This window comes from Astatotilapia calliptera, chromosome 7, assembly GCF_964374335.1.
Source record: "Astatotilapia calliptera chromosome 7, fAstCal68.1, whole genome shotgun sequence".
Taxonomy (NCBI): domain Eukaryota; kingdom Metazoa; phylum Chordata; class Actinopteri; order Cichliformes; family Cichlidae; genus Astatotilapia; species Astatotilapia calliptera.
In genome coordinates, this window is record NC_137428.1 from 6404665 (window position 1) to 6430679 (window position 26015).

Consider the following 26015-nt stretch of genomic DNA (forward strand, 5'->3'; position numbering starts at 1 on the left):
GCCCAGGAACATGTCAGTGTATGAAGGCATTCTGACACAAAATGACCCAACTTAAGGCCTGAATTATTTCCTTAAGAAAAAGAAACAGCATCTTCTTAAGGGACTGAAACAGTAATTTCCAGTATATGCATATCCCAAAGGATTACACGGAGGCTTTGCTGTCAGTAATAAAGAAACAGCTTCCTGCATTAATTATTGCTTCTCTGAATGAGGACTGGTGCTTTTATTTTTTGCTTTTTATCCTCGGATGTCTGTGAGCACATAGAGATCCTAAATTATTAATTTGTGCCGACTACGAAACGTCCCCTATGGATCTTAATCGAGGCTGAAGACCTCGGGGCCCAATTTTCCATGAATGAATAAAAAGTTTCCTCCTTAACGCAAAGAAGCGGCCGCGGTGAGCGCAGCGCTGCGGTCCACAGTGCGCTCCGGCTGCCTGTTTGGGGCCGTGACATCGGTTAGGGCCTCTGTGACACTACACCGACGGTTCAAACGCAAAATAAAGAGATTTAAAATCAGTCAGACAAATAAATCAATACGGTAAATGTAAACAACAACAACAGGAACCCCTTCAGAAATCGCCACAACACCTCCGGGTGCATTAACATAGCTGCTGCTGCTTTTGCAGCTCATCTCCTGTCTAACAGAGTTTCATTAGGTCTTCCTCTCCACTGGCTCTTCATCGCTGTTTTCATGGAGCCAGCTCGAGAGTGGATTCAAAACATTAGCGCGACTCAGGCGGCTGATCGCGAGGTTTATGCTTTATTTACGTGATTAAAATAAGAATACAGGGCTCCTCTCGGTGACAGGAAAAAGAGAGCATCGGGGTCCTACCGTCAGCGGCCAGGGAGCTCTGCATCATCAGCATCAGCACCGCGCCGATGGTCACAAACCACCGGGCCACCATTCCATTCAGCACGCGCGTCCTCTTCCCGATCCTCGGCGAGTAGACGGCCACCATCCCCGCATCCAGGATCCATAGCGACGAGGAGGAAGAGCAGGGGTCTTCTTTCTTATTTACCCCTCCGACCCCGGGGCCACCGCTGCTGGAGAGGCGCGCATGTTTGGGAGCCATTGGTTAACCAATTAATCCTGAATGGGAAACATCTAACGGCGCTGCTGGGATGAAAGGCATCCGATCAACCTGCCCCCGGTTCGGACAAGCAGGGCTCCGCTCTCCATGAGCCTGCTGGAGGCTGTGAAGGTCGACGAGGAAACAAAGAAGCGTTAGTTTTCTCCTTTTGCGCGTCTGGCTGTGTCAGTTTCTGTGTGCGTGCGTGAAGTCTGATGTCCCTACTGCGTCCGCAAGGCGCTCTCCATATCTGTTGGCAGCTGTGTCAATGCACAGATACAGACCCGGAAATCAACCGAAGTTCTCTTCAAAATAAAACCGCGTGCACTTTGTATACACGAGCTATTCTTCAGGCTACTACCTTTTCAGATTTTTCTTTTTTCTTTTTTTTTTTTTAAAGTCAATTTCTGAAATTTAAAATTGAGAAGAAGAAGTCTTTTTTTATGCAACCAATTTTGGTTACCAGCATTTTTCTTGATATAGTGATTTACTTGAGCGTTTCAGATGCTTTATACAGAACCCCTCATTCACACATATTTACATTTATACAAACACCTTTTTTCTACGTCTAACTGATTGCTATCGCTATTGAATTGGGAGCAACTGGGGTTTTAATATCTTGCCCAAAGATACTTTGGCATACAGACTGGAGCCGCCAGGAATCAAATCACCAACCTTCCAGTTGGTAAATAACCTGCTCCAAGACATCCCAACTGCAGGTATGTCCTATTGCCCAGATTTAAGAAGGTTTCGATTAAAAGCAATGCGTTTATAGTAGATATTCTTTTGCTGCTCAGTTAAGATTCAGCAGAATACTTGGTCACATTTTGCATTTCCCTCTGCAGGTCAGAATATACTTGATGCTGCAGCCTGCTGAGCCAGCCTACTTCATACAGGATAGAGGGTATACTGGAGGTTTTCAGTGCACTAGAGTGTAGCGCAGTTCGCAATGGACCAAGTGTTCTGTCCCTGTAGCAAATAAGACACCAGGCTGTTTCCCCCCTTAACTTTTGTGCATATTTTGATTTGGGTGTTCTGTCTATTAAATTTTTAAAATTTCCCTTTTATGTATACGGTCTATTTTAAAAATTGCATATTTTGCCTAAAGTTCAGAGTAATGGTCAACAATCTGTGGTACAAACATACCTCAAATGCATTAGATCCAAATAATTGAAAAGAAGTCTGCATTCCTGGGAGATTCCACACATTAAACCTACCTTTATTAGTCGGTTGCACCCTGAGGTTAAAATGGGTCGCAGGCCAGACCTTCAGAGACCTTTTAGGAGAGCAATGACACTCAAAGAATCCTGAATTGAAATGTTTTGGGAAAGAATTTCCAGAGTAAAGAAAAATGTCCTTTTACAAACTTATTTATGGGGGAAATCAAGAAACTTTTAAAGAGGTTTATCAGATTTTATGCGTATCTATATATAATTCCCTCGAAGCACAGACAGACGCAAATGGGTTTCCGGTGTTCCAGATTAACTGGATTTGGTCGAACAGACGTGTGGCAGATTTGCGTTTCACGAGCTGCTATCGACAAACCAGCAAAAAAAAAAAAACGCCAAATGTGTCATCTAAAATAAACAACAAAACACGATAAATCAATAAAGACCTCGTTGGTCGCATGCTCCAAAAAGGGAATTGGCCGCCGTTCTTCTGAGCTTTCCTTTAACCGTGTGTATCTGAAGTCCATCCCATGTAACATGACTTTCAATAAAAACCATTCTTGCTGCGTGTTTACAGGTGTTTTCTCCTTTTTTTCTCTCCCCAAAAAGGAAAACCAGCGCCACTTTTAACAAACTTGACCTTCAAAATAAAAGCACAAAAAACTTTAACATAAAATAAAATAACATAAAATAATGTACTATTAAACAATTTATAATGATGACATGGACCTTGACAAGATAAAGAAATAATCTAAATGATATAAACAATGTCATCATGCCAACAGCTACACTATACATGTGTTTTTGTCATATGCCAGATAATTTATACACTTCTTGAAAATAACGTATTTGTTTATTTTCATTATATTTCCAAATAATGACACATAATGAAATAAATAAGCTATAGCCAGTTTAAGTCAATAGTATGACAGTGACAAATTAAATATAATATGTATGTAACAAAAAGAGAGTTCCGGAGGTGAAACGTGGTTCTAGGATGATAAAGCTACAATTTCCTTAAGGCTTGCCTGGTCCAGCTACTCATTTAACACTTTTTGTTCTTGTAAAACCAATTTATACAAGTTTAGATTTTCCGAGATGCTCACTTCCGGTCGTGTTCTGCTAACTGCGGCCACCTTGACGCATCTTCCTGCAGGTAGAAACAGCCTGTGTGTTTGGTGTAATTACGCTGGAAATGACAGGAACACACTGGATCTAACAGACTAATTATCCCCCCGTCTAAAAACTGAGATGAGACATGAAACTTTTGTATTAGTAGTAGATTAACTCCCGCATTATTCCGAAAGAGGACCGAAACCCCGGACGGGCAGTGTTTGTGGCTGAGTTCAGCTGGAAGCAGGCGACCCCTGGTGGCAGCCGGAGGAAGGGCCTCAAAGTGAACTCCATCGTTACAGTTCCCTCTGTGCCCAATTCGCTGTAATAGAAATACAAATTTCAGTATTTTCAAAAGGAATATATGTAAAAAGATCAAGAAAATTAGGCACAACAATTCTAATTTTCAGATATCAGTTTTTCACAACATAAAGCTTTTTTCACCAATACCTACAGTAAATAATATAAATATATAAACAGTGCAAACAACTTCCAGTGACAAGATGCTGTAAACTTTATATTCATTATTTCTATTATAGAAATAATAGTGAAGTTTTACTTTAGTGAAAGAGCTCCCGCCAGTCATACTCCAGGACCATGCATTTGTATATATCATCATCTAACCCGCACAGATTGAGGCCTGCAGAGAAGCTACCTGGTAGGCCTGTTTGCACACAGCTCAAATCACACAAATAAATAAATTAAAAGTGCAACTGCTGGCTTTTTTCTGACAGAGAAAAATCTGATGTTTTGTTCATTCTGTTTGCACACTTTTGCACCTTTATTAGAAAAGCAATGGAGTAACTGTGGCACTTAAACTACAAGGAGTAGGGGAAGGAGATATCCAGAAGATGCAAACACTGATATAAAATGCTAAGTTTTATGGTTTAAGAGACATCATCAGTTTAGAAGTGAGTGATAACTCAGTGCAAAACTAGCTGCATTTACAGAAACCTACAGAAATACAGCAGCCATTATGGGTGATGTGCAGAGCTGTAGAAACTACAGAAGGCTGATGCTGATGAAGTTATGGGAACTTAAGGTAACACGACAGGTGATGATCAGTGACCAGTAGTATGTCTTCGTTTCATGATAAAGGCACTACACACATGATGTTTGCTTTAAGAGTATTAATGCAGAAGTACAGAGAAGGTCAGTAGGAGTTGCGCTCTGTCTTTGTGGATCTAGAGAAATCATGTGATAGGGTCCCAAGAGTCGATCTGTGGTGCTGTATGAAGAAGTCAAGTGTGACAAGGAAGAACAGTATGTGAGGATGGTGCAGTACATGTTTGAGGGCAGTGAAACACCAATGAGGTGTAGAAGTGACAGATGTGACAGCCCCTTCTTGTGATGGTGATAGGCAATGTAGCTGATGAGGTCATACAGGAGTCGCTGATGTTTGCAGACGACATTGTGATCTGTAGTAAGAGTAGGGAGTAGGTGGAAGAGAGACTGGAGAGGTGGTGGCATGCTCTGGAGGGAAGAGGAAGCAACCCAAAATAGATGTGTTTGAATGAGTGTGACAGGCTGAAAGATGAAGAAGCAGTGAATGTAGATGAGTTTAAACATTCAATCAAACATTCATTCAAACATATTAACTAACAGGTCGAGCAGTTAGTTAATAAAAGTTAATCAAGAGGCGATGCGGAGATTATGTTGAATATGGACTTTCCAGGCAAGAGGAAAAGTGGAAGACTGCTAAGAAGATTCATGGACGTAGTGTGACAAAGAGGACACTAAGGATAGGGTGAGATGAGGCAGATGATCCGCTCTGGTGAGAAGCCGAAGAAGAAGATCTAATTGGGTTCAGTGATAAAATATTTTCACTAATGACAGCTTTTGTGGTCCAGGTGACAAGTTGAGTTGTTGTAGCGAAAGTGCACCATTGTTAGTAATGACAACCTTTCCACAAATAATTCTTTACAGCAGTTAATCATATTTTTAATCACATTTTTTCATTGGTAATAAAAATTCAAAGGGAAAGGGATATTCGTGTGTTTGTTTGTTCTATCTAAATTTTTGCCTAATAAAGTCAGGAGGTTTGGTTTGGCACAGGGCGCAGGCTCCGTGGTGGGCTGAGATCTGATGCTCTAACAAATACCTGCAGAGTTGCATCACATAAAAAAGTTCTGTTTCAGGCCAGCGAGTGTTCTTCTGCTTGATAGATGGAATCCTTGTTGTGTTGTCTGCACAGTATCCAAATGTCAGCATGCACTTTGCTTTTCCGGATCAAAGAAAGAGGCAGAGCAACCAACGAATTAAAGATTTAACTTGTATGTTCATCTGTAGGGTGTAGCTGTAGGAACCCCAGAGTGCACCAAGACGCTCCAGTCCTCCAGGTGAGATTAACCTGCTGGCAGCTGATGCTTTAGCTTGTCTGTCTCTGCAAATCCATGTTCAGAGTGTGAAAACTATTACTGCAATGTTATAATTCCACTGTAAACATGTTGGCTGTTCTCTGTGCCTGCACATATTACTCTGGTACAGCTGAGTATATTTACAGTTCATGGTACTTGATTGCCCTGATAGTCATAAATATTTTTTCTCTGAAATGGTCAGAACATTCTTGCCATTTAGCAAGTGCACACAGTACGTGATACTAAACTGCGTAGGTGCTACGTCTGACGGTAATCTCTGTGTCCATTTCATCACTCTTCGGTACCAGAGTATGTTTCTAGGTCTTATTAACAAAGGTAAGATGATTTGCCACTTATTTATAGCTGTTAAAGTATGCTTGTACTTCACATTTACAAGGGTAGCATGGTTTGGCATGCAATTTTAACATTTTGTTTTCTACCATTGCTGTATTATTTTAGAAGATCGTGTCACTATAAGATATGTTGGTTAATCTTTTGTAGGTGGAAAGAGTAGTGGAATATCTGGTGAACCTGAGCCTGCTGCTCAACCACAGAGACCCATACCTCCAGGTGGACCAACCACCAACATATTTGGGCCTGCAGTCACTGCACCTGCACAAAGTCCAAGCTGAAGCCCCCCAAATAAGCCAAAGGTAGGCTGTAACATTACCTTCCTTTCACTCTTTGACTTGTATTTTATGAGTTGCAGAACATTTTTATTCAAAGCCTGTGCAACAAAAGGACTCTTCAGTGAGGAATACATAGCTTTGCGACAGGCAGCACTTCAATAATAATCTCTAATAAACAGACACTAAGCCCCACCCCCACCTGTCTGCCTCCAGTGAGGCTGGTGGTATAGTAACCTCAGAGGTGATCTCTCATTTGCATAGATAGTGACTGCAAACCTGGCTGATGTAAATGGACTGGTTCTTATATACTGTAGCGCTTTTCTACTCTGAGCACTCAAAGCGCTTTATACAACTAATTCATTCACGCAATCACACAAGCACGTTTTTTTCTAAGTTGTTAAGTGCTCACTGTCTAACATTCATACACATTCACACTGATGTGAATGCTATATACAATATGAGTATAATACAACAATGCCAGAAAGAGTATTGCACTTAGTGTTATTGCTATTGCACATGTGTGGATGTGTGTGTTTGATCAGTTGAAGTCTTTGTTGTGGAGTCTGACAGCAGTGGGGAGGAAAGACCTGCGAAAGACCTGGAAAGACCCACATCGTGGGTGCTGCAGCCTGCCACTGAAGGAGCTGCTCAGTGGGAGATGTTGTCCAACAGGGATGACAGCTTAGCCACCATTCTCCTGTCACTCACCACCTCCACTGGGTCCAGAGGGCATCCTAGAACAGAGCTATTGTAGATGTCTGTGATTACTAATCAGCAAAGGTGTGTTTAAGTCAGCACGAAAGCCTGAAGTCACCTCTAGCTTTAGCTCATTGTTTAATGAATCAACAAAGGTCCTGATGTTGGTAACCTGTCAGTTGTAGGTACTGAGGGTCGTTCAGATTATTTGCAAAAGTAAACAAAACATGTGGCAAATATAATCATCGTGACCTTTAAAACAATAATGTAGAATAATTTCACTTTCTTGTCCTGTTCTCATGTCCATCTGATATGCATTTTTATGCCCATTTACTCATCTGTCATTTCAATAAACACACCATCTAGAGATGTTTTAAAGGACAAGCTGACATTAAAAAGAAAGGATGAGTTTGTGCTTGCAGGTCACTGTCTTTGTGTTGATTTCTTTCTTTCTTTTTTTTGCAGACTGATTTACCTTTATAACATTATTAATTTCCATTTTAAGTGTATGCAGTAAAACAAGAACACCTGTGCATTTTATTTTCTTCCTTAACTTTACCTTCTTTGTTTTAAATACAGGACAATCTAAGTGTGGGACCTGACCCTGAATCACCAGGTGGGTACTGTACATGTTCTTTGTCTATAACTTTTTTCATTGTACTATTAAACTACGTGTGTTAAGCCTTGCTGTTCAGACAGATCAGATTCAATCATATTGTACTGTTTTCTGAACTTTAGTTTTGCAACCTAAACTTTTAATCAGTCTTTGTTAATGAGTGAGAAAAATACATTTTGAGTCTATTTGCATATAACTGCATATAGCTCCATGCAAACAATGAAATCATGTGATATCTATCACCCCCGGTCATGCTGATTTGCATTGGTTACCCATAAAATATCGTATTGAATTTAAAATATTGTTGCTCACCTTTAAAATTATAAATAAATTAGCCCTTAGCTATCTTGTTGATCTCCTTAGTCCATATGTCCCTGGGCAGCCCTCAGGTCTTCAGCCCGATTACTCTTGGCTCAGCCTAGATCTGGACTTAAATCTAGGGATGACCGTGCTTTTGTCCTGGCTGCACCTAACCCGTGGAACAACTTTCCCATCGCTATCCATGCGTCAGACTCCATTTTATCTTTTAAATCCTGTTTAAAGACTCACTTGTAAGCTGTATATATAGAACACCAGGTTCAAATACTGAAATTTTTAAGGAGTGGGTAGATAAAACATTCACCAGGACAAACCAAAAAGTCATGTTCATTTGTGGGGATTTTAACATAGATTTATTAAATCCAAGCAAACAGAAAATGACAGAGGAGTTTATTAATACATGTATAGCTTGGGACTTTGTCCAATGATCACTAAACCCAGCAGGATCACAGCACAATCGGCAACCTTAATAGACAATATATTTACAAATGAAATAGAAAATAGATCCATAAGTGGTCTTTTAATAAATGATATCAGTGATCACCTACCTGTTTTTATAGTGTATAATAAAAACTATAGGAAGGTTACACAGGAAAATATAGTAAAATACAAACGAATGAGAACAGAAGAGTCAATAAATGCATTTAAAAAATGATTTGCTCAAGCAAGAATGGGAGACGCTGTATAGGGAAAAAAATATTGATAAAGCGTATGAGATTTTTTTAGGAAAATTTAAAATGTTATATAATAGCCGTTGCCCAGTAAGGAAATACAGTAAAAAACAAAAATATGCAGAATGCCCATGGATTACAAAAGGATTGCAAAATGCATGTAAGAAGAAAAATACCTTATACAGAGAATTTATAATGAACCGAAGTATAGAAGCTGAAAATAAATATAAGAAATATAAAAACAAATTAACGAGTATTTTGAGGTTATGTAAAAAGGAATACTATGAGAAATTATTGATTATGAATAAAAATAATACTAAAGGGATTTGGAAAACATTAAATACCATTATTAAAAAGGGCTCTGGACAGTCAGACTATCCTTCGTATTTCACAAATAATGATAGAAATATTACTAATCTGAGCGATGTGGTAAATGACTTCAACAAATTCTTTGTAAGTGTTGGGCCAAATTTGGCTGAAACAATTCCTGATATGACAGATTCGGTAGAGAAAGAAACCAGATTCATTGATCGCAATCCTCATTCAATGTTCTTAACGGCAGTAGAAGAAAAGGAAATCATTGATATTGTTGGGAAATTACAAACAAAAAACTCTACAGACTCTGATGATATAGATATGGAAATAGTCAAAAAAGTGATAGAGGGCATTTCTAAACCCTTAACACATATCTGCAATTTGTCCATACAAACTGGTACATTCCCGACACAAATGAAAATAGAATATGTGATGAGGAGAATTAGGTAAATATGTGGGATTAATAAGATGTTGAGCAGGGGTAGGAGTTAATAAGTATGTGTATACTTCTTCCTACTCCTTTTCAGACCAAACAATTGTTATTTCATGTTAGACGAATGTGTTTTATTTTATTATATTTCTTTTTTGCTTGTCTGTACAAATACGTGTGTGTGTGTGTGTGTGTATATCTACACATATATTTGTATCCGTAAACGAAAGTACATGTAGACGAGTATATATTGTTTTTTTTTTGTTTTTTGGTTGTTTGTTTTATTATGTCTGAAATAAATAAAGATACAATACAATACTTATTTAACCTAGCTTTCCATCTGGTTAGTGTCCCTATTTTATATTGGGCTCAATTTTTTATCTGTGTACTTTATCTTTTAGCTATATCTGTTCTTATGTTCCCTTTTCAGCTCACAGCCAGAGAGAGAGAGAGCTTAATTTTAGATGTCAAAAAGTATGACGTCACAACATTCTGATTGGTCACTTGCAATGTTGATCCTGGAACAACATTTAATATGGTGATCTGGGAACAACACCAACACGACGGTATCAGATCGCCGGCAGCCAGCTGTGCCAGAGTGACCGAGCCCCAGGCCGAGGGCACCCCACCCCCGAAGTGGCCGAGCGAGCCCCAGGCTCCAGGCCCCAACAAGCCTATTTAATCATGTCTTAATTTTCCTGTTTCTATTGTAAAGCACTTTGGTGTACCGCTGGTTCTTTAAATCTGTTATATAAATAAAGTTGTATTGTATTGTATAGTCTCAATAAATTGGCCTCCATCTCTGCATTTTTTTTTTACATTTATTAGTTTCACTTAGAATCAGAATGCGAATACTTTATTGATCCCTTTGGAGAAATTATTTTGGTTACAGTGCTCCAGTACAAACAGTAACAAAGACAGAACAATACACTAAGTAAGAAATAGCACAATATATATATACACATACATATATACACATATACATTGACATGTCTCACTGACAGTGATGTTGATTTCACTGTAGACCTGATGATCCTGATGTTTCAGAAGATGTCTGAAGCAAGTGTCCGATCACCCCGCTTTAAGTCGCTTTCTCATCTGCATATTCAATGCACTTCTAAAGAAAGTGGAAAAACAATCAACAACCCCAAAGTTGGTTAATAGAGTGAGTTTTTCTGTACCATGAGATAACAGGAAGTTTCAGGGACTCATTATCAGTTTGCTTATCTGATAACAAGCTCAAACAAAACACCCATTGTTCTACAAAGTTCTTACATTGCATGCATTGTCTTTATATCACAAAGTTAGTAGGTCAAGTTGCAAATGTCAAGATGTAGTTTGATGATAAACTCTTCTTTTTGTGGTTTGTTCATTCATCCTGTTTCCTTGATTAAACATTTCCTGTCATTTCATAATTCTCACCGATAGTCCCAAATCATCACTTTCTAAAAACCTTCGCTTTATCCAGGCTGCAGTGAAGGTCTGTGTGAGAATAAACAGGCAGCAGGTAGTTATTCAAAACATCAGTACTGAGTTACCGAACATTTTTAGGTTACTGATCAGATTTTCATACAGCAACATGTCTGATGAGTGTACATTCGCATGTTTCTGGACGTCTGGAGTGCCACATTTCCGAGCTACATTGGAGTCACTGTTACACCAGAGTCCCACTAGAATGCCTTTGTTGCTGAAACTCCATGCATCTCAGAAACGTTATTACGTCACTGTACAAAAAACTGCTTAGTAATAAAAAAACATATTTTTAAAATACATTTCGTGTGCAGATGCTTGTATGCGTTGCCTGATGATTCTCGCACAGACCATCACTGTAACCTGCACACTGCAAGGCTCTGAAAGTGATGATTAAGGACTATTGGTGACAGTTATGAAACAACATTAGAGGTTTAATAGTGGAAACATTATGACTATGTATGATTGTTGGGTCTGTGTTTCCACATGCCCCGCTAGTTTAGAGACTTATTCCTCAGGAAGAGCGGAAAACAAGACAGAACATCTTCAACCGGCTTTTTAACTCGCTGACGAGGGAAGTTTGGGTCAGAACCAGCTCTTGGAGCTCACGCTCCTCACCTGACTCCAAACCCAAATCCTTCGAAGAGCAGCTGTCCTCGTAGCCTTTTTATATTTTTACCCTACTGGCTACTGGTGTTGGCCAGAGGCGAGGCCAGAGGCGTTGACAGTGTTGACAGAAGCGAGGGGCAGCCTCAGGGCAGCTGTGGCTACAACCGTAGCTTGCCTCCACCAGTGTGTGAATGTGAGAGTGAATGAATAGTGGCATTGTAAAGCGCTTTGGGTGCCTTGAAAAGCGCTATATAAATCCAATCCATTATTATTATTAATGTTAACATTCAACAATTAGACTTAAGGCAGAAGCCAGTCTAAATTATTCACCCCACTGTTAGTAGCTACACAAGCCAACTGTCAAGCACAGTGGTGGAGATATGATGATGAAAATGTCACATTTTCAGCAGGGATTTGAATTTTTTTCATTCGAAGCCAGACTTTACTGAACAGCCGTTTGGCAATGGCATCGGCTTTTTCAGAAGAGCAGGGTGAGTCGGCATTTTCGACGACATGCTTCACCAAGTCCTCGATACAGATTTCCACAGAAGATCTGTATTTTTGAACCTCTTCAGCTGCACTAAGGGCTGGATTCTCCATCGACTCGATCAAGTACTTTTTAATTATCTGGATCGTCAAGTTTTGCAATACCGGGTCACTGTCATTTAGTAACATTATCAAATGTTTGTCTTCACAGAATGTTTTGTCGCGGAGCTCTCGGTAAATGGCCTCATCAAGACCTATTAAATTTTTATATTAAAGATATGAAGAGTTGCTGTTGCTTCTCATTAGACGGCGGCACCTTTGCCTCTCTTGAGGCGCGTATAATCACAGCGTTTATGAGCTCTTTAACGAGCCGCTGTTGTTCCAACAGTGGAGGTTCCACAGTCACATCACCAGAAGGGGCAGTGGGCTCAGCCTCACACACCTCACACTCCAGAGAGGAGTCACTCTTTTTTGAGTCCTCATTGGGCTCAGCCACTGGTCCACTTTTTGGCCCCTCTGCTACTTCTGAAACTGATTCCAGACCAGCTGACTGTGGATCCTCCTGATTCAGTTGCTGGGTGCACGAATGGGGCCAGCACGCACAGTGCTTCCATTTTTCCCCGACTCCCTGTAAAATTGTCTCCCCTTGGTAGACACTACCCTCACAGTGCCTAATCATTGGCATGACTTCAGTTATGGTGATGTGAAACAACTCTGATGTAAACCTGCCAAGTGCCTGCTTGGCGTTTTCATCTGAGCGCACCCTGTTTTCAGTGCACGCCACTGGTCTTCTGTTATTTTCATAAAGAAGTCCCTAATTTTGGATTTTATAGTTTTCCTAGTTTCACTCAAACGATTCATGTCAAAGGAATCATTGTTTTGGAGTCCTTGGTGGGCTCAGTCACTGGTCCACATCATGTAAAGCCAGAAAGCTTGAGTTCACTGAAGACAGACACCACAAGCCCTGCCATTTTCAAGTCCAGTTCACTAACTAACAGAGGAGGGTTAAATCGCATATTTGTTACATTTGACATCTCAATAAACTGATCCATAAGGCCAATAATGTTGTGGGGATGGAGCTGGACTCCCTTAAGGTGGTGTCGGAGAGGCGGATGTTGTCCAAGATAAAGACAGTGTTGGATAATCCCTCCCACCCACTCCATGACATGCTGGTCAGTCACAGGAGCACGTTCAGCGAGAGACTGAGATTACCAAAAAGCGCCACTGAACGACACAGGAAATCATTCCTGCCTGTGGCCATCTCCCTCTACAACTCCTCCATCTAACACACTGTATACTGCAAGAGCTACACCCTTTTTGCAATGTATATGTGTATATATGTATATGTACTATGTTAGGGGTGCAACGATACTCGTATCGATATTGAACCGTTCGATACAGTGCTTTCGGTTCGGTACGCATATGTATCGAACAATACAAAATTTGTAATTTATTTTATCAACTTTCCTTCTGACAATGCTGTCTGTGTTGAGCGCTCAGTGAATCTGCGTTCGACTACTCCGCCCAGGCTGCACTGTCGAGCGCAGATCCACGTTCAACACAGACAGCATTGTCAGAAGGAAGAGCGCAGGGCAAGCTAGTGAGACAGAAGCTCTCCTTGCAACATGGCAAATTGAACCTCCCCCACCCTCATTCAGATCTGGCGTTTGGAATTATTTTGGTTTTCATGTGACGTATAACCCTGAAGGTAAGCTCGTCATGGACTAAAGTAAAACAGTATGTTAGATGTGCCACGCAATGCTCAATTACATGGGTGGGAACTAGTGTGTTAGCGCAGTTAGCTCGTTAACGTGTTGGCCGTCTAGCCCCAGCACAGGGCGATCAGGGGTAGCTCGTTAACGGAGATTTGCCGTGTTGTGGCGTTAACGTCATTTCAACGAGATTAACGCTGACAGCACTAGTGGGAACACAACGAATATGACTGCACATTTACGCCGACATCATCCTAGTGCAAAGACAAGTGGAAGCAGACAAAAACAACAAGCATGCATGCTACAAACTTTACCTGAGTCATTTAGACAGCCGTTAGCACATGATTCTCCTTATGGGCACCTGATATGTTTAATATTGTGGCGAGCTCAGACAAGGTGGAGACGGAGGTGTCGTTTGGTCTTGCTTCCCGTGAGCTAACCAGGGAGCACAGCCGTTTATTGACATCTGCAGAAGAACACTGCCGCTAGCTAACTGCTCAGCGCGGCAACCGCGCAGCAACAACAACACACAGAGCGCCCTCTGACCCCGGAAGGACACACTGTCGCAGCGAGAAGGCGTCACCCGTCACTATGGCAACATAAACAAAACATAACCGTATAAACAGAACCCCGAACAGCCCTGACCCGCTACATAGCCCCCACCCATGGGTCAGTCGTCCCCGACGACCCCATTACCCCACACAAAGTCCTGCAAATGTCCAGGTGCCTTCTTTTGGCGCACCGGCCGGTCACGACCGGCGGGGGAAAAGTCACTCGGGTCGGAACATGGGGTGCCACCATCATCCCACTTCTGACACCAATGTGGCGAGCTCAGACAACGAGGAGACAGAGGTGTCGTTTGGTCTTGCTTCCCGTGAGCTAGCCAGGGAGCACAGCCGTTTATTGACATCTGCAGAAGAACACTGCCGCTAGCTAACTGCTCAGCGCGGCAACCGCACAGCAACAACAACAACAACACACAGGGCGCCCTCTGACCCTGGAAGGACACACCGTCGCAGCGAGAGGGCGTCACCCGTCACTATGGCAACATAAACAAAACATAACTGTACAAACAGAACCCCGAACAGCCCTGACCCACTACAATATGCTGCTGAGAATATAGCCCAGAAGAAGCTATAGTATAGCTTTTATTTTGGAAAGAGCCATTTCTCTGTAATAAACTCTCTTTTCCAAAGATGAGTGATTCCTCAATCAGATACAGGGCTTGCAAAATCGCTAGCCCGACGTCCCGGGGCAAGCGATTTTTCCAGTCGAGCTACCAAAATCTATCTCTGCCCTGCCCGTCGGGCTATTGTAGGAAGGAAAAATATATGTCAATGCTTTTGCATTCTTTCGGAAATGTAGCTGGGTAATTATGTCATTGGCATCGGTGAGCCACTGCCACTATGTGACATGTTGAAATCGCGTTTGAATTTGCGCTTGTTTTTTGCTTTCACTTTGCAATCGCGCGAACTGTGTATAGAGAGCGACAGTACTGATTGGTGAGTGATGATAATTTGCGCACCAATTCCTCTGACATCGTCTTATCAATCGTTAGCTTACTATGCAAACATGACAAGTGAAATCTCCCGCAGCAAGCTTAAACATATGAGAGGTTGATCGCGCAGAGAATCGCTGACCGTTGTGTGTGTGTGTGTAAAAGCAGCTGGATATATATTTTAGTTCTGCTGAGCCAAATAAGACAGGTCAGGGTGAAGAAGTGACAGCCAAAGAAAAGCTTACCACAAAACGGAAAAGTTATGACAAATCAGACTATAAGGCAAAAAGAAAGTGCAGCTTTATGGTTTCATGGACAAAAGAATTTCTGTGGCAGCAATATGACGAGCTATATAACCGGGGCTGCACATAAGTGGTCCGCAGGTGCGCATTCGCTGTCAAAAAAAAAACAAAAACCGCGCACAAGATATGAAGTTGCAACGCGTGTTTACATACATAAGATTTTCTGGAGGAGGACAGACATTTGTTTAAAACTCTTAAAGAAGCTCCTTTAAGCAATTACTTTGGTGTTCCTCCACCTCCAAACAAATGTCAGAAGGAGTCCGAACCACAAAAGAAGCACGTATTCTCGGAAAAGTGGTTGCAGGAGGTGAGCTGGCTTCAAACAAATGATGAACGCACAGAGATGTGGTGCGGAATGTGCCGTGAAAATCCCACTCTAGCGGACAAAAACAGTGCTTTTTATATGGACGCAAACGCGCGTTGCTATTGGACGCCGTTTGTAAAGTGAAACATAACGGCAACAGTTTTCCACATTTAGCTCAAAACCTTACAAAAAAATATTTTTTTCGAGTAATTTTTTACAACATTTAGTAAAATATTTGTAACTTTTCATCAAATGTTAAATATTAAATCTAAATGTTAAATATTAAATCTAAATATTATATTTAAATCTAAATGTTAAATCTAAATGTTAAATGTTAAATCTAAATGCTAAATGTTAAATGTTAAACCTAAATGTTTAGGCTAATATGCAAATGTATTGTACGGATCAACGGAAATACCAAAATAAAAGCTTCCCGAAAACCTCCGGTGCAAAATTGTGTCTGTTCTCTTCCTCGCTTCTCCCCGCCATGTGCTGCTTCACTTCTTGCCTACGAGCATGTCCAGCGATTTTGCTGGACATGTGCTGCAGTGATTGTGAAGTGGAGACTGCAGCTGCTAAGAGTGCACTACTGCTAAACCTTTGGATGGCCGACAAAACGGATCTTCCGATGTTTTCAGCTAAATCGCCGGATGTGCTTTCTCATGGTCGGGTTATGGCTGAATTCCAGTGGAATGACGGTCCCGCCATAATAGACGTTCCAGCCATGTGTTCCAGCCCTAAACCTAACCTTATCTAACTATAACCTTATTCCTAACCTTTACTAGCAGTTAAATGACGTAAAATAGTGTTTTCCAAAGCGATTTTTAGAAAACGAACGAACATGTGTAGATTGAGTCCAAACGGTTCTCATGTGCTCTCCTTTTTCCGTTGCCCGAAAGCATAAAATGTTGACAATTTGTCACCTAGCGAAAATTATTACGCTTTGGGAGTGAGAACGTGTCTGACCACTACCGGCACACTTTTGCACCGGAGGTTTTCGGAAAGCTTTTATTTTGGTATTTCCGCTGATCCCTGCAATAAATTTGCATGTTAGCCTAAACATTTAGATTTAACATTTAGCATTTAGATTTAACATTTAGATTTAGATTTAAATATAACATTTAGATTTAACATTTAGGCTACGTTCACACTGCAGGTCTTAATGCTCAATTCCGATTTTTTGATCAAATCCGATTTTTTTGTCTGCGTGTTCACACTACAAATAAAATGCGACAGCAAACGTGCTCTAGTGTGAACGCTCAAAGCGGCCCGCATGCGCAAAAGAAGATGTCACACACAACGCGCTCTGTTTAGACCAAGAACAAACAGTATTGTTTGACTGATGGCCGTTAATATAAAGACTTCGGACTTTACGTTTCCCAATTTTTGCTTTAAGTTATTTTGTTATTTACATAATAATGTAAATAACCTAATAATGATCCTTATTGCTGTTTAAGAGAGGAGCGGTGCTTCAAAGGATAGCTGCAGATTTCTGTCAGAATCTGCAGATTATACAGAACAAATAAAATGTTTACGTTGTCTTCCCAACAGTTTCACTGACATCTACACTGGATGGCTAGGAAGCGTTCGCGATGTCTTCTCGGGCGCTGATAATTGGCTTCAGTCAGATAATTGGGTGGCTGTAGCTCAGGTGGCAGAGCAGGTCAGCCACTAATCAGAAGGTCGGTGGTTCGATCCCAGGCTGCCTCCTGGCTGCATGCCAAATATCCTTGGGTAAGATACTAACCCCATGTTTGCCTACTGGTGGTGGTCAGAGGGCCCGGTGGCGCCAGTGTCCGGCAGCCTCGCCTCTGTCAGTGCGCCCCAGGGCAGCTGTGGCTACAATGTAGCTTGCCATTGCCAGTGTGTGAATGGGTGAATGACTGAATGTAGTGTAAAGCGCTTTGGGGTCCTTAGGGACTAGTAAAGCGCTATACAAATGCAGGCCATTTACCATTTTTTTACCATTTGTGTCGGTGACGTAAAAGGCGGATTTAATGCGACTTGACCGTTCAAACAGCAGTCGCTTTCTAAAACATCGGATATGTATCGGATTCAGTACCACATACGAAAGTGACCCAGATCGGATTTGAAAATATCGGATTTGCGCCGTTCACACTGTCATAGCATGATCGGATATGGGTCGCATAGGGTCAAAAAAATCGGATTTGATGCGCTTTCGCCTGCAGTGTGAACGTAGCCTTAGATGTAACATTTAAAATTCTGTTTTAAATATGAAAAGTTACAAATATTTTACTGAATGTTGTAAAAAATGACTTGTTTTTCAGCTAAATGTGGAAAAATGTTGCCGTTAATTTCAGCATGTTTCACTTTACAAACGGCGCCCCATACGTTTTGACAGCGAATGCGCACATGCGGACCACTTATGTGCACCCGTGTAAATAACATAATGTTCTGCCGGGTGTGTTGTTGGTTTTCTCTCGATTTCTGTGTCGACAAGCGCCTTTGTTACTGGGACCAGTCATTTTAAGAAAGGCCCCCATTAGAACCCATGAGAAATGCAAGAAATGCATTATTGCTCAGTCTGCAATATCTTTCCCAGAACAAACACCAATTGCAAATAACATACTAAAAATGAACCTGAAAAATCTGTTTAGAACAGCTACTATGTTGCAAAGAGTGAACTACCACTGGCAAAATTTAGCAGTCTTTGCAAACTTCAAAAAGCAAATGGCCTCGATCTTGGTTCCACTTGTCTCTTACCCGTGACTTCAGTGGAAATTTCAAATTCAGGATCTGACACAGACTGATTCATGTCCTACACAGTTCTTACAAGTTCATAGAAATTTCTGTTCAATTATAGCCAAGTATTTGAGTTGATGATTGTAATTTTTATACAATGTTGTAATTTGTGTTTCAACAATTTTTTGATTAATGTTTTGTTTCCTTTACAATATTATACTTTAATGTATAATATTGTAAAGGAAAGAAAACAGGAAACAAAACATCAATCAAAAAATTGCTCTCTTTTTTATTCGGGCTACTTACATTTATTTTGGGCTACCAAAAACTGAAGAGTCCCTGCCCGAAGGGCTACCAGGGATTTTGAAATTTTAAGAGCCCTGAGATATATTTATTTTTTTAATTACTTTTGTTTCAGCAACATTAAATTAAAAAACTGTACTTTTGAGTTAAAATATATATTTATAATTTTAATAAATGACAAATTAAAAAGGCATGAACATTTTTTTGTATCGAAAAAATATCGAACCGTGACACCAAAGTATCGAACCGAACCGTGAATTTTGTGTATCGTTGCACCCCTAATAGACATATATAAATAAAACCACTTTTTTTTTTACATTAGTAATTCCTTTTGTGCATAATTATATATTATTTTTAATAACAAATTAATTAAAGCAACTTGAAGAGCTGGTTTGGAGCCGAAAGAGCTGGCTCTTTTTAGTGAGCCGAACCAAAAGAGCCGGTTCTCTAAAAAGAACCGTAAATCCCATCACTACGACCCATCCTTCAAATTCGGGGAAATGAAGAACGCATTTGTCGGCCACATTTGAAGGAGTCGACGAATTGGGACAGCCTTCGTCGCCTAGCTGTGACGTAATCGGCCTTCAAATGCGGCCTCCGAAGGATGCAGCCGACGTTTTGGGACACAGCTACTGTATATATTGTTTTTTACCTTTATGCTTTGTGTGAACAACTAAGGTGTGTTGAAATCCATGTGTTGAATGAAATCCATGAAGTGCTACAGAGAAAGTTACATTTTATTTATGTAATTAACACATTTTGAAAGACACCCAGCTGAACTAAAATGATCCATGTAGCAAACAAAAACTGCTGTGAGCCGCCACCCTTATATCGCCTTTGGGCTTTTTTCCCCCAGCATTGGAAATGTATTAGCCTCAAACTCTTGTTAATAATGACCTCATGAACGTATCTGTGGTATAATGACATGAATGTCAGAATTACATCTGGGTCTTTTCATTTCTCTATGAGAGACTTGTAGACCATGTTACTGAGGAATGTCACATTTTCGGCAGGGATTTGAATTTTTTTCATTCGAAGCCAGACTTTACTGAACAGCCATTTGGAGATGGCATCGGCTTTTTCAGAAGAGCAGGGTGAGTCGGCATTTTCGACAGCATGCTTCACCAAGTCCTTGATACAGATTTCCAGAGAACACTTGTATTTCTGAACCTCTTCAGCCGCACTAAGGGCTGGATTCTCCATCGACTCGATCAAGTACTTTTTAATTATCCGGATCGTCCAGTTTTTTAATACCGGGTCCCTGTCATTCAGCAACATTATCAAATGTTTGTCTTCACGTAAAAAAAAAAAAAAAACATAACTATGATAAACTATGATGAACCCATGACTGACTATGATAACTAAAGGTAAAACTATGACTGTGACTAGATGACATGAGGGAAATTGGCAGACATCCTGACAATGAACAGTAAGAGACAAAACACTTAAATACACACATGAGGTGATCAGGGAAGGTGGAGACACGTAAGGAAACAGCTGACTAGGATGAACATAATGATGCACAGGAAATGTAAATTAAAACACAACCACATGAAAACTGGACTTTCAAAATAAACAGGAAAACATGACAAGACAGGCATGACAGCATTAACCAGGAAGACCAGGGGCCCGTTCTTCGTACGTCACTTACTACATCCAAGATCAAATGACACATCCAAGGCCAAATCATCGCGCTAACCGTGAGCTCGCTGATCCGGTTCTCCGAACACACCCGCTGTTGACGATCAGTACAGCTGGATGAAGTAATGTGAGATCACTGGGTGTCGTAAAAGGGGCTACGCATCGATAGTAGAAACATTGATTGGAAACCCTCTGATTGGTCGGCGAAAATGTCGGAGCGCGCTCGGCTCGGTATTTTTCGGCAGCAGAGCAAGAACTCTTGAGTGAGGGATTTCAGGAGTTTCAGAGTTTAATCAGAACGCAAGGGAACACTGCAAAGGCTGCAAAAGCAAGGAGAGAGGGCTGGCAGAAAGTTGCTGACAAATTAAACTCGTAAGTAATTTAATAATAAAAATAATAATGGAGTGGATTTATATAGCGCTTTTCAAGGCACCCAAAGCGCATGACAATGCCACTATTCAGTCACTCTCACATTCACACACTGGTGGAGGCAGCTACGGTTGTAGCCACAGCTGCCCTGGGGCAGACTAACAGAAGCGAGGCTGCCATATCGCGCCATCGGCCCCTCTGGCCAACACCAGTAGGCGGTAGGGTAGATTTATCATATCACACCATATTATCCAATATTATATTACATTATATTATAATATGTTATATACCGAGCCGAGCGCGCTCCGACATTATATCCCCTTTCACATTAGAGCCACAACAGGACCCACTAGAACATGGGAACAAGTAAAAGTGAAATATAAGAATATTCTACAGAATGGTAATATTTATCACTTATATTGCTTTTAGTCTCTTGGAAAGAGACCCTGAAATAATCTGTTTGTTTGTTTATAACAGCAACCAAGAAAAGGGCAGAGCAAAAAAAGACAGGTGGTGGTCCTGCACCCCCTCGTCAACAAGTTGGTTAAGTAAATAATACCCTCACGGGAAAATCGATATCTCTCAATGAGCACACTGTCGCGCTGAGCTAAAGGATCCTGTCTGTCCCGCAATATACGCTGAATTCTGAGGACTCTCCTTATCAATCTTGCACCTTCCGCAATGGGTTGCTCGCGTAAACGGACAGGACATGGCTGCGACAGGCTTCCCAAATCCACCTTCGCTTTTATAGCCGTGGTCTCTCATCTTGATTACACGAAGTAATTTACAATTACTACTCTGAAATATGAATTACATCTGTAATAATCACATACATGTAATAGGATGTTAATAGTACAGTTCCCTTTTTTAGGAAATGACCTGTATGTATCTGTGTGAAATCAATAAAAGGATCAAGTGCTGCATTATCTTCAGTTACACTGATGTTATTTATTTATCGCTGTTGCTTTCGTATAAATGAAGCGGACATACCTGCGTGGCCGCGATCTAATCCTGTTTACATAAAGTAAACCTGCTCCCGAGCCGGTTTACGCTTACGGCTCTGTTGCTATGACAGCAAGTCCCGGATGAGCTTCGGGGAACCGACTGATCCAAGATCACGCGAAATCGTCAACAATCTAATCCAGCTAACTTACTTAGCGAGGTACGAAGAACGGGCCCCTGTTGTCAGGCCTGCAGGTACCAGGCTGTTGTTCTCCTTTATCTCATAGTGGACAGAAATTTTTTTTTGGAGTGGCACGAATAATTTGTGTGGCATCAAATTTGATGCAGAACAGCTGATTGTTCTGTAAATAGTTTAAATGTTTATTTAAAAACGCCTTGGCTGCATTAAAAGAAAGCTGCAAAAAAATTTGTTGTTTGCTAAACTGAGTTACTTTTTTAAAGAAGTAACTATATATGTCTGTGAAGGTTCTCAGTCATCCAGGTCATCGTAGTCAAAGGAGCTTGCAAAGAAAAGCGTCTGGACTTCTTTAAGTTGCTTGAAGACGTTTCACCTCTCATCCGAGAAGCTTCTTCAGTTCTAAGGTCAAATGGTGGAGAGTCCCAAATATAAACCTAGTGGGAGTGACCCCCCACAGAGGGACAAAAGGACCCCCTGATGATCCTCTAATCGCCTGAGCCAAGGTGTGAAACTGGGTGTGGGTCCCAATCAGCCAGAGTTTCGGGTGTGTTCATTGTGAAACCTGGCCCCACCTTATCATGCGAATTCCTGAGGTCAGATGGCCCAGGATGTGAGTGGGCGTTAAGGCGTCTGGGAAGGGATCTCAAAACTGGATTATAGATGGCAGAGAGTTGGTGTCGTAAACCCCCGCCTCTGTTCAAAGATGGTCGCTCACAGTGGACATAGATGGCTTCTTTCACTCCTCTTTTAAACCATCTGTCCTCTCTGTCCAAAATGTGAACATTGGCATCCTCGAAAGAGTGTCCTTTATCCTTAAGATGCAGATGGACTGCTGCGTCTTGTCCTGTGGAGGTGGCTCTTCTGTGTTGTGCCATGCGCTTGTGAAGTGGCTGTTTGGTCTCTCCAATGTAGAGGAATGCTCAGACCTCTACATCCAGACGCTTTTCTTTGCAAGCTCCTTTGACAAGTAACTATATAATTAATTGCCCAGCATTGGTCATTATATACTGTATTTTGCAGACAGAGAGTTACAGAACTCTCTCCCAGACCACAGACTCATAATACAAGACAGAGCTTTTTTTAAAAAGAAAGAAAGTTGTGTTTTCAAAATTGGAGTTCAAGTTATTTTTACTTCCAATAGTGTTAGCATACTACACAGGTCAATGACTAGATTTTTTTTTAACATTTTCATTCGAAGTGGGGTAAAGCAGTTAATTAAAACTAGTCTAACATAAATGTAAATGCTGTAATTTGATTATTTTAATAAACCATGTAACTTGGATGGATTCGATGCTGGCGTGACCACATTGCACACGTCTGCTGTTGCTCACAGTGGTCCAAGGGATTGCTCAGGGAGTTTGTGTGTTCGCTCAGACACGAGGGAACGTCGCCTCATTATTCTGAAACACACAACAAAACTATTGACTACACTACAAACTAACTACACAAGATGTGCGCTAAACATCGCAAATCTCTCACATCTCAAAACACCGCTGTCACTCCTAAAACTTCCCCCCTTCATAAACAACTAAATTCCATATTGCCATTTCATTTTTTTGTTTGGTCCACATGGTACATTTTTCCACCAATAGGAAAGGGTGGGGGGTTTTTGGTGTTGTTTTTGCTCACAGGCTTTCAAGCGTTTTCCTTATAAAACGCCGTTTTTACCGTTTCTTCCCGCAGTAAATATAAACAACGATAGTATTCAGGAAGAAAACCAAACATTGCGTATATTTTTTTTATCATAACTCTGGTTTTACGTGGCCTATCAACACAAAATTTAAAACTGATATAAAGTCCACACTTTTTCCGTCTGTCCTGCTCACATCTCCAGTGGTTGTACACGTTGTCATTAACGTGGCTTCACTCCACATCAGCCACGCCGCTTTGCTAGCTAAAACACCGGTGTCGGCACATAAGGACGCTGCCTGTCATAGCCTGTAAACCACGTTGATTAGCTGAATATATACTAATGTGAATCGCATTATTGGCCGGACTATGGGATAAGGAGGCATCGTGCTAATCCCATAAGGGAGCAGCCAGTCACTTACCGACTAACACTGCAAAACAGAATTGTTAACATATTCATTTTAATTTCAATTCAGGTTAGATTTTTTTTGTGCGCAACGCAGATTTTCTGTGCGCAGAGATCGTGCCAGCAGTGCGCAATTGCGCACGCGCGCAGCTTAGAGGGAACACTCCGTCAGTCTTGTTGCTCTTGAACAATAAAATGTTTAAAAATGTCGCGAGTTTACCTGGTGATATTGTCATGCAGGAGGCGATCGCGAAAACGGCAAACAATTAACACCACGCCGATGGTGCTCACGGGGCAGCAAGAGTAAACGATCGGGAGAGTCTTGTCTTCGTTATCGTTCCCCTCTTACGTTTTATTACTCCAATTTCAGCGTTTTCGCTGCACAACTAAAGCGTGCAGTTTACTTTGTGTGCATTCAAATGGAGTCGAGTCATCTAGCTCCACCTGTGGCCATGTGCCATAGCCTACAGCCAGATTAACTTGTGACGCACATCTGCACTTGGCTCTAGCGCCACGTTTGAATTCATGCACAATACATTTGGAACTTTCTGTTTTGTCTGTTTTTGTGTCTTGCAAATAAACCTTTAAAATAAATGAAATGGTACTATCTATTTAGTTTTGGCCTACATCAGTAAGAAATGCCAAATTATATACACAAAGTTATAGAAATCACCACCCATTCATGATGATTCCAATAACATCAAATAATAACATGTAACATCACATCCTGTAAGCATAGTCTGATTGTGTCTGATGTATATGGGTAATACATCAACATGGCTGGAGAGAGTTGGTAGTCATATACAGTCTGTATACGTGTGGTTAATCCAATAAACATTTATAAGGACATGGCAGTTACTGTCAATTTACAGCAGTTACACAGTGATTAGTAATAAACAGAGCCAGTGAGACTGAGTGCATTTAAGAAAGTGAGTGACTCAGGTGTGTCGGTTGGTTTGTCATCTGCCACTGGTTCAACTTGATGGAAATCCTTTGGTGCAACCGTAAGAGAGAGATGTGCATAAACAAATACACCCAAACTTCAATAAACTGAAGAAACACTGTAAAGAAGAGTGGGCCGAAATTCCTCCACAGTGATGTGAAACAGTAATGAAATCATACAAAAAACCACTGCTTCAACTTACTGCTGCTAAAGGTGCTGAAAGTTTCTCTGTGCTGCTGTTTTTCAGGAGTCACTTGGGGAACATTTTTCAGGACCAAAGATCTTGACTTTCAGCCATGTTATCTATGATAGAGATGCAAAATCTATAGATTTTGCTGGCTAAACCTGAACAATCAAATCAAATGTTCAAAATGTAAATTTGGTGACAGGTTAACAGAAAGCTTGAAACATTTATTCTGACAGGGAATCCGTGTCTGAGATTTGAATGTTTAACCTTAAAGGGCTGTTTTCATATGGAGGCAACTGGACTGTGAAGCATTGAGTTTCATTTTTGGTTAGTGCATCATCATAATTATTCTGGCACCAAGCAGCGATGTGACTTGTGGACTACTGCAGGCAAAAAATAAAACTTCCGGGCCTTCTTTCAAAGTAAAAGTAGTTGGGGGAACCTGCCAAATGTTGTGTTTCCATCAGCATTTTAAAAAGCTAAAATAAATAAATGAATAAAAAGAGTGGGTGGTGGGCTGAATGAATGATAAAACCACTCTGTGAAGACAAAACAAAGCTATAATAAATGACCACGTGCACAGACATGCACACAAAAACTGCGTGACTCCTTATTGGCTGTAACTCACCGCGCGTGATCACCTGTAATGTTCTTTAAAGCAAGAGGTTCAGGTGCTATTCTTTTTATTTTAATCTTGAAAGCACCAGTTTCTGGATCAGCACCCTAAGTAGAATGATCAGACTTTCAATAACGAAAGAAAGTATCTGTCTGATATAATCTATAGCAGACAATGGTTCCCATGCGTATATGGTGCAATTCCTGGGCCTGCAGTCACTGCACCTGCCCAAAGTCCAAGCCGAAACCCCCCGAAAAGGCCAAAGGTAGGCTGTAACATTACCTTCCTTTAACTCTTTGACTTGTATTGA

General features: G+C 41.0%; 1 protein-coding gene and 2 long non-coding RNA genes across 9 annotated transcripts in view; 1 reads left to right on the forward strand and 2 right to left on the reverse strand.

The window, feature by feature from the left end:
• The window catches only part of kiaa1549la (KIAA1549-like a), a 118049-nt gene extending 116716 nt beyond the window's left edge, over positions 1 to 1333 (reverse strand). For all 5 annotated transcript variants that reach the window (XM_080304093.1, XM_026172778.2, XM_080304094.1 and 2 more), the window contains exon 1: positions 835 to 1333. In XM_080304093.1, coding sequence (XP_080160219.1) covers positions 835 to 1075 — 241 coding nt within the window. In that variant the 5' untranslated portion in view covers positions 1076 to 1333. The remainder of the gene's footprint in view (positions 1 to 834) is intronic.
• LOC113027238 (uncharacterized) lies at positions 1329 to 10162 on the forward strand. Of its 3 annotated transcripts, none has more exons than XR_013910277.1 (5): positions 1329 to 5693; positions 6213 to 6364; positions 6883 to 7120; positions 7616 to 7652; positions 9817 to 10162. It is a non-coding gene; the product is annotated as an uncharacterized LOC113027238 (long non-coding RNA). The 3 variants fall into 3 exon arrangements; XR_013910276.1 differs by having other exon boundaries at positions 1329 to 1791; positions 1918 to 6364; XR_003273006.2 differs by having other exon boundaries at positions 1329 to 6364.
• On the reverse strand, positions 9592 to 24523 carry LOC145429933 (uncharacterized). Its single transcript, XR_013910280.1, has 2 exons — positions 24180 to 24523; positions 9592 to 10503 (listed from the first exon to the last, which is right to left on the reverse strand). It is a non-coding gene; the product is annotated as an uncharacterized LOC145429933 (long non-coding RNA).
• Positions 24524 to 26015: the final 1492 nt, after the last annotated feature.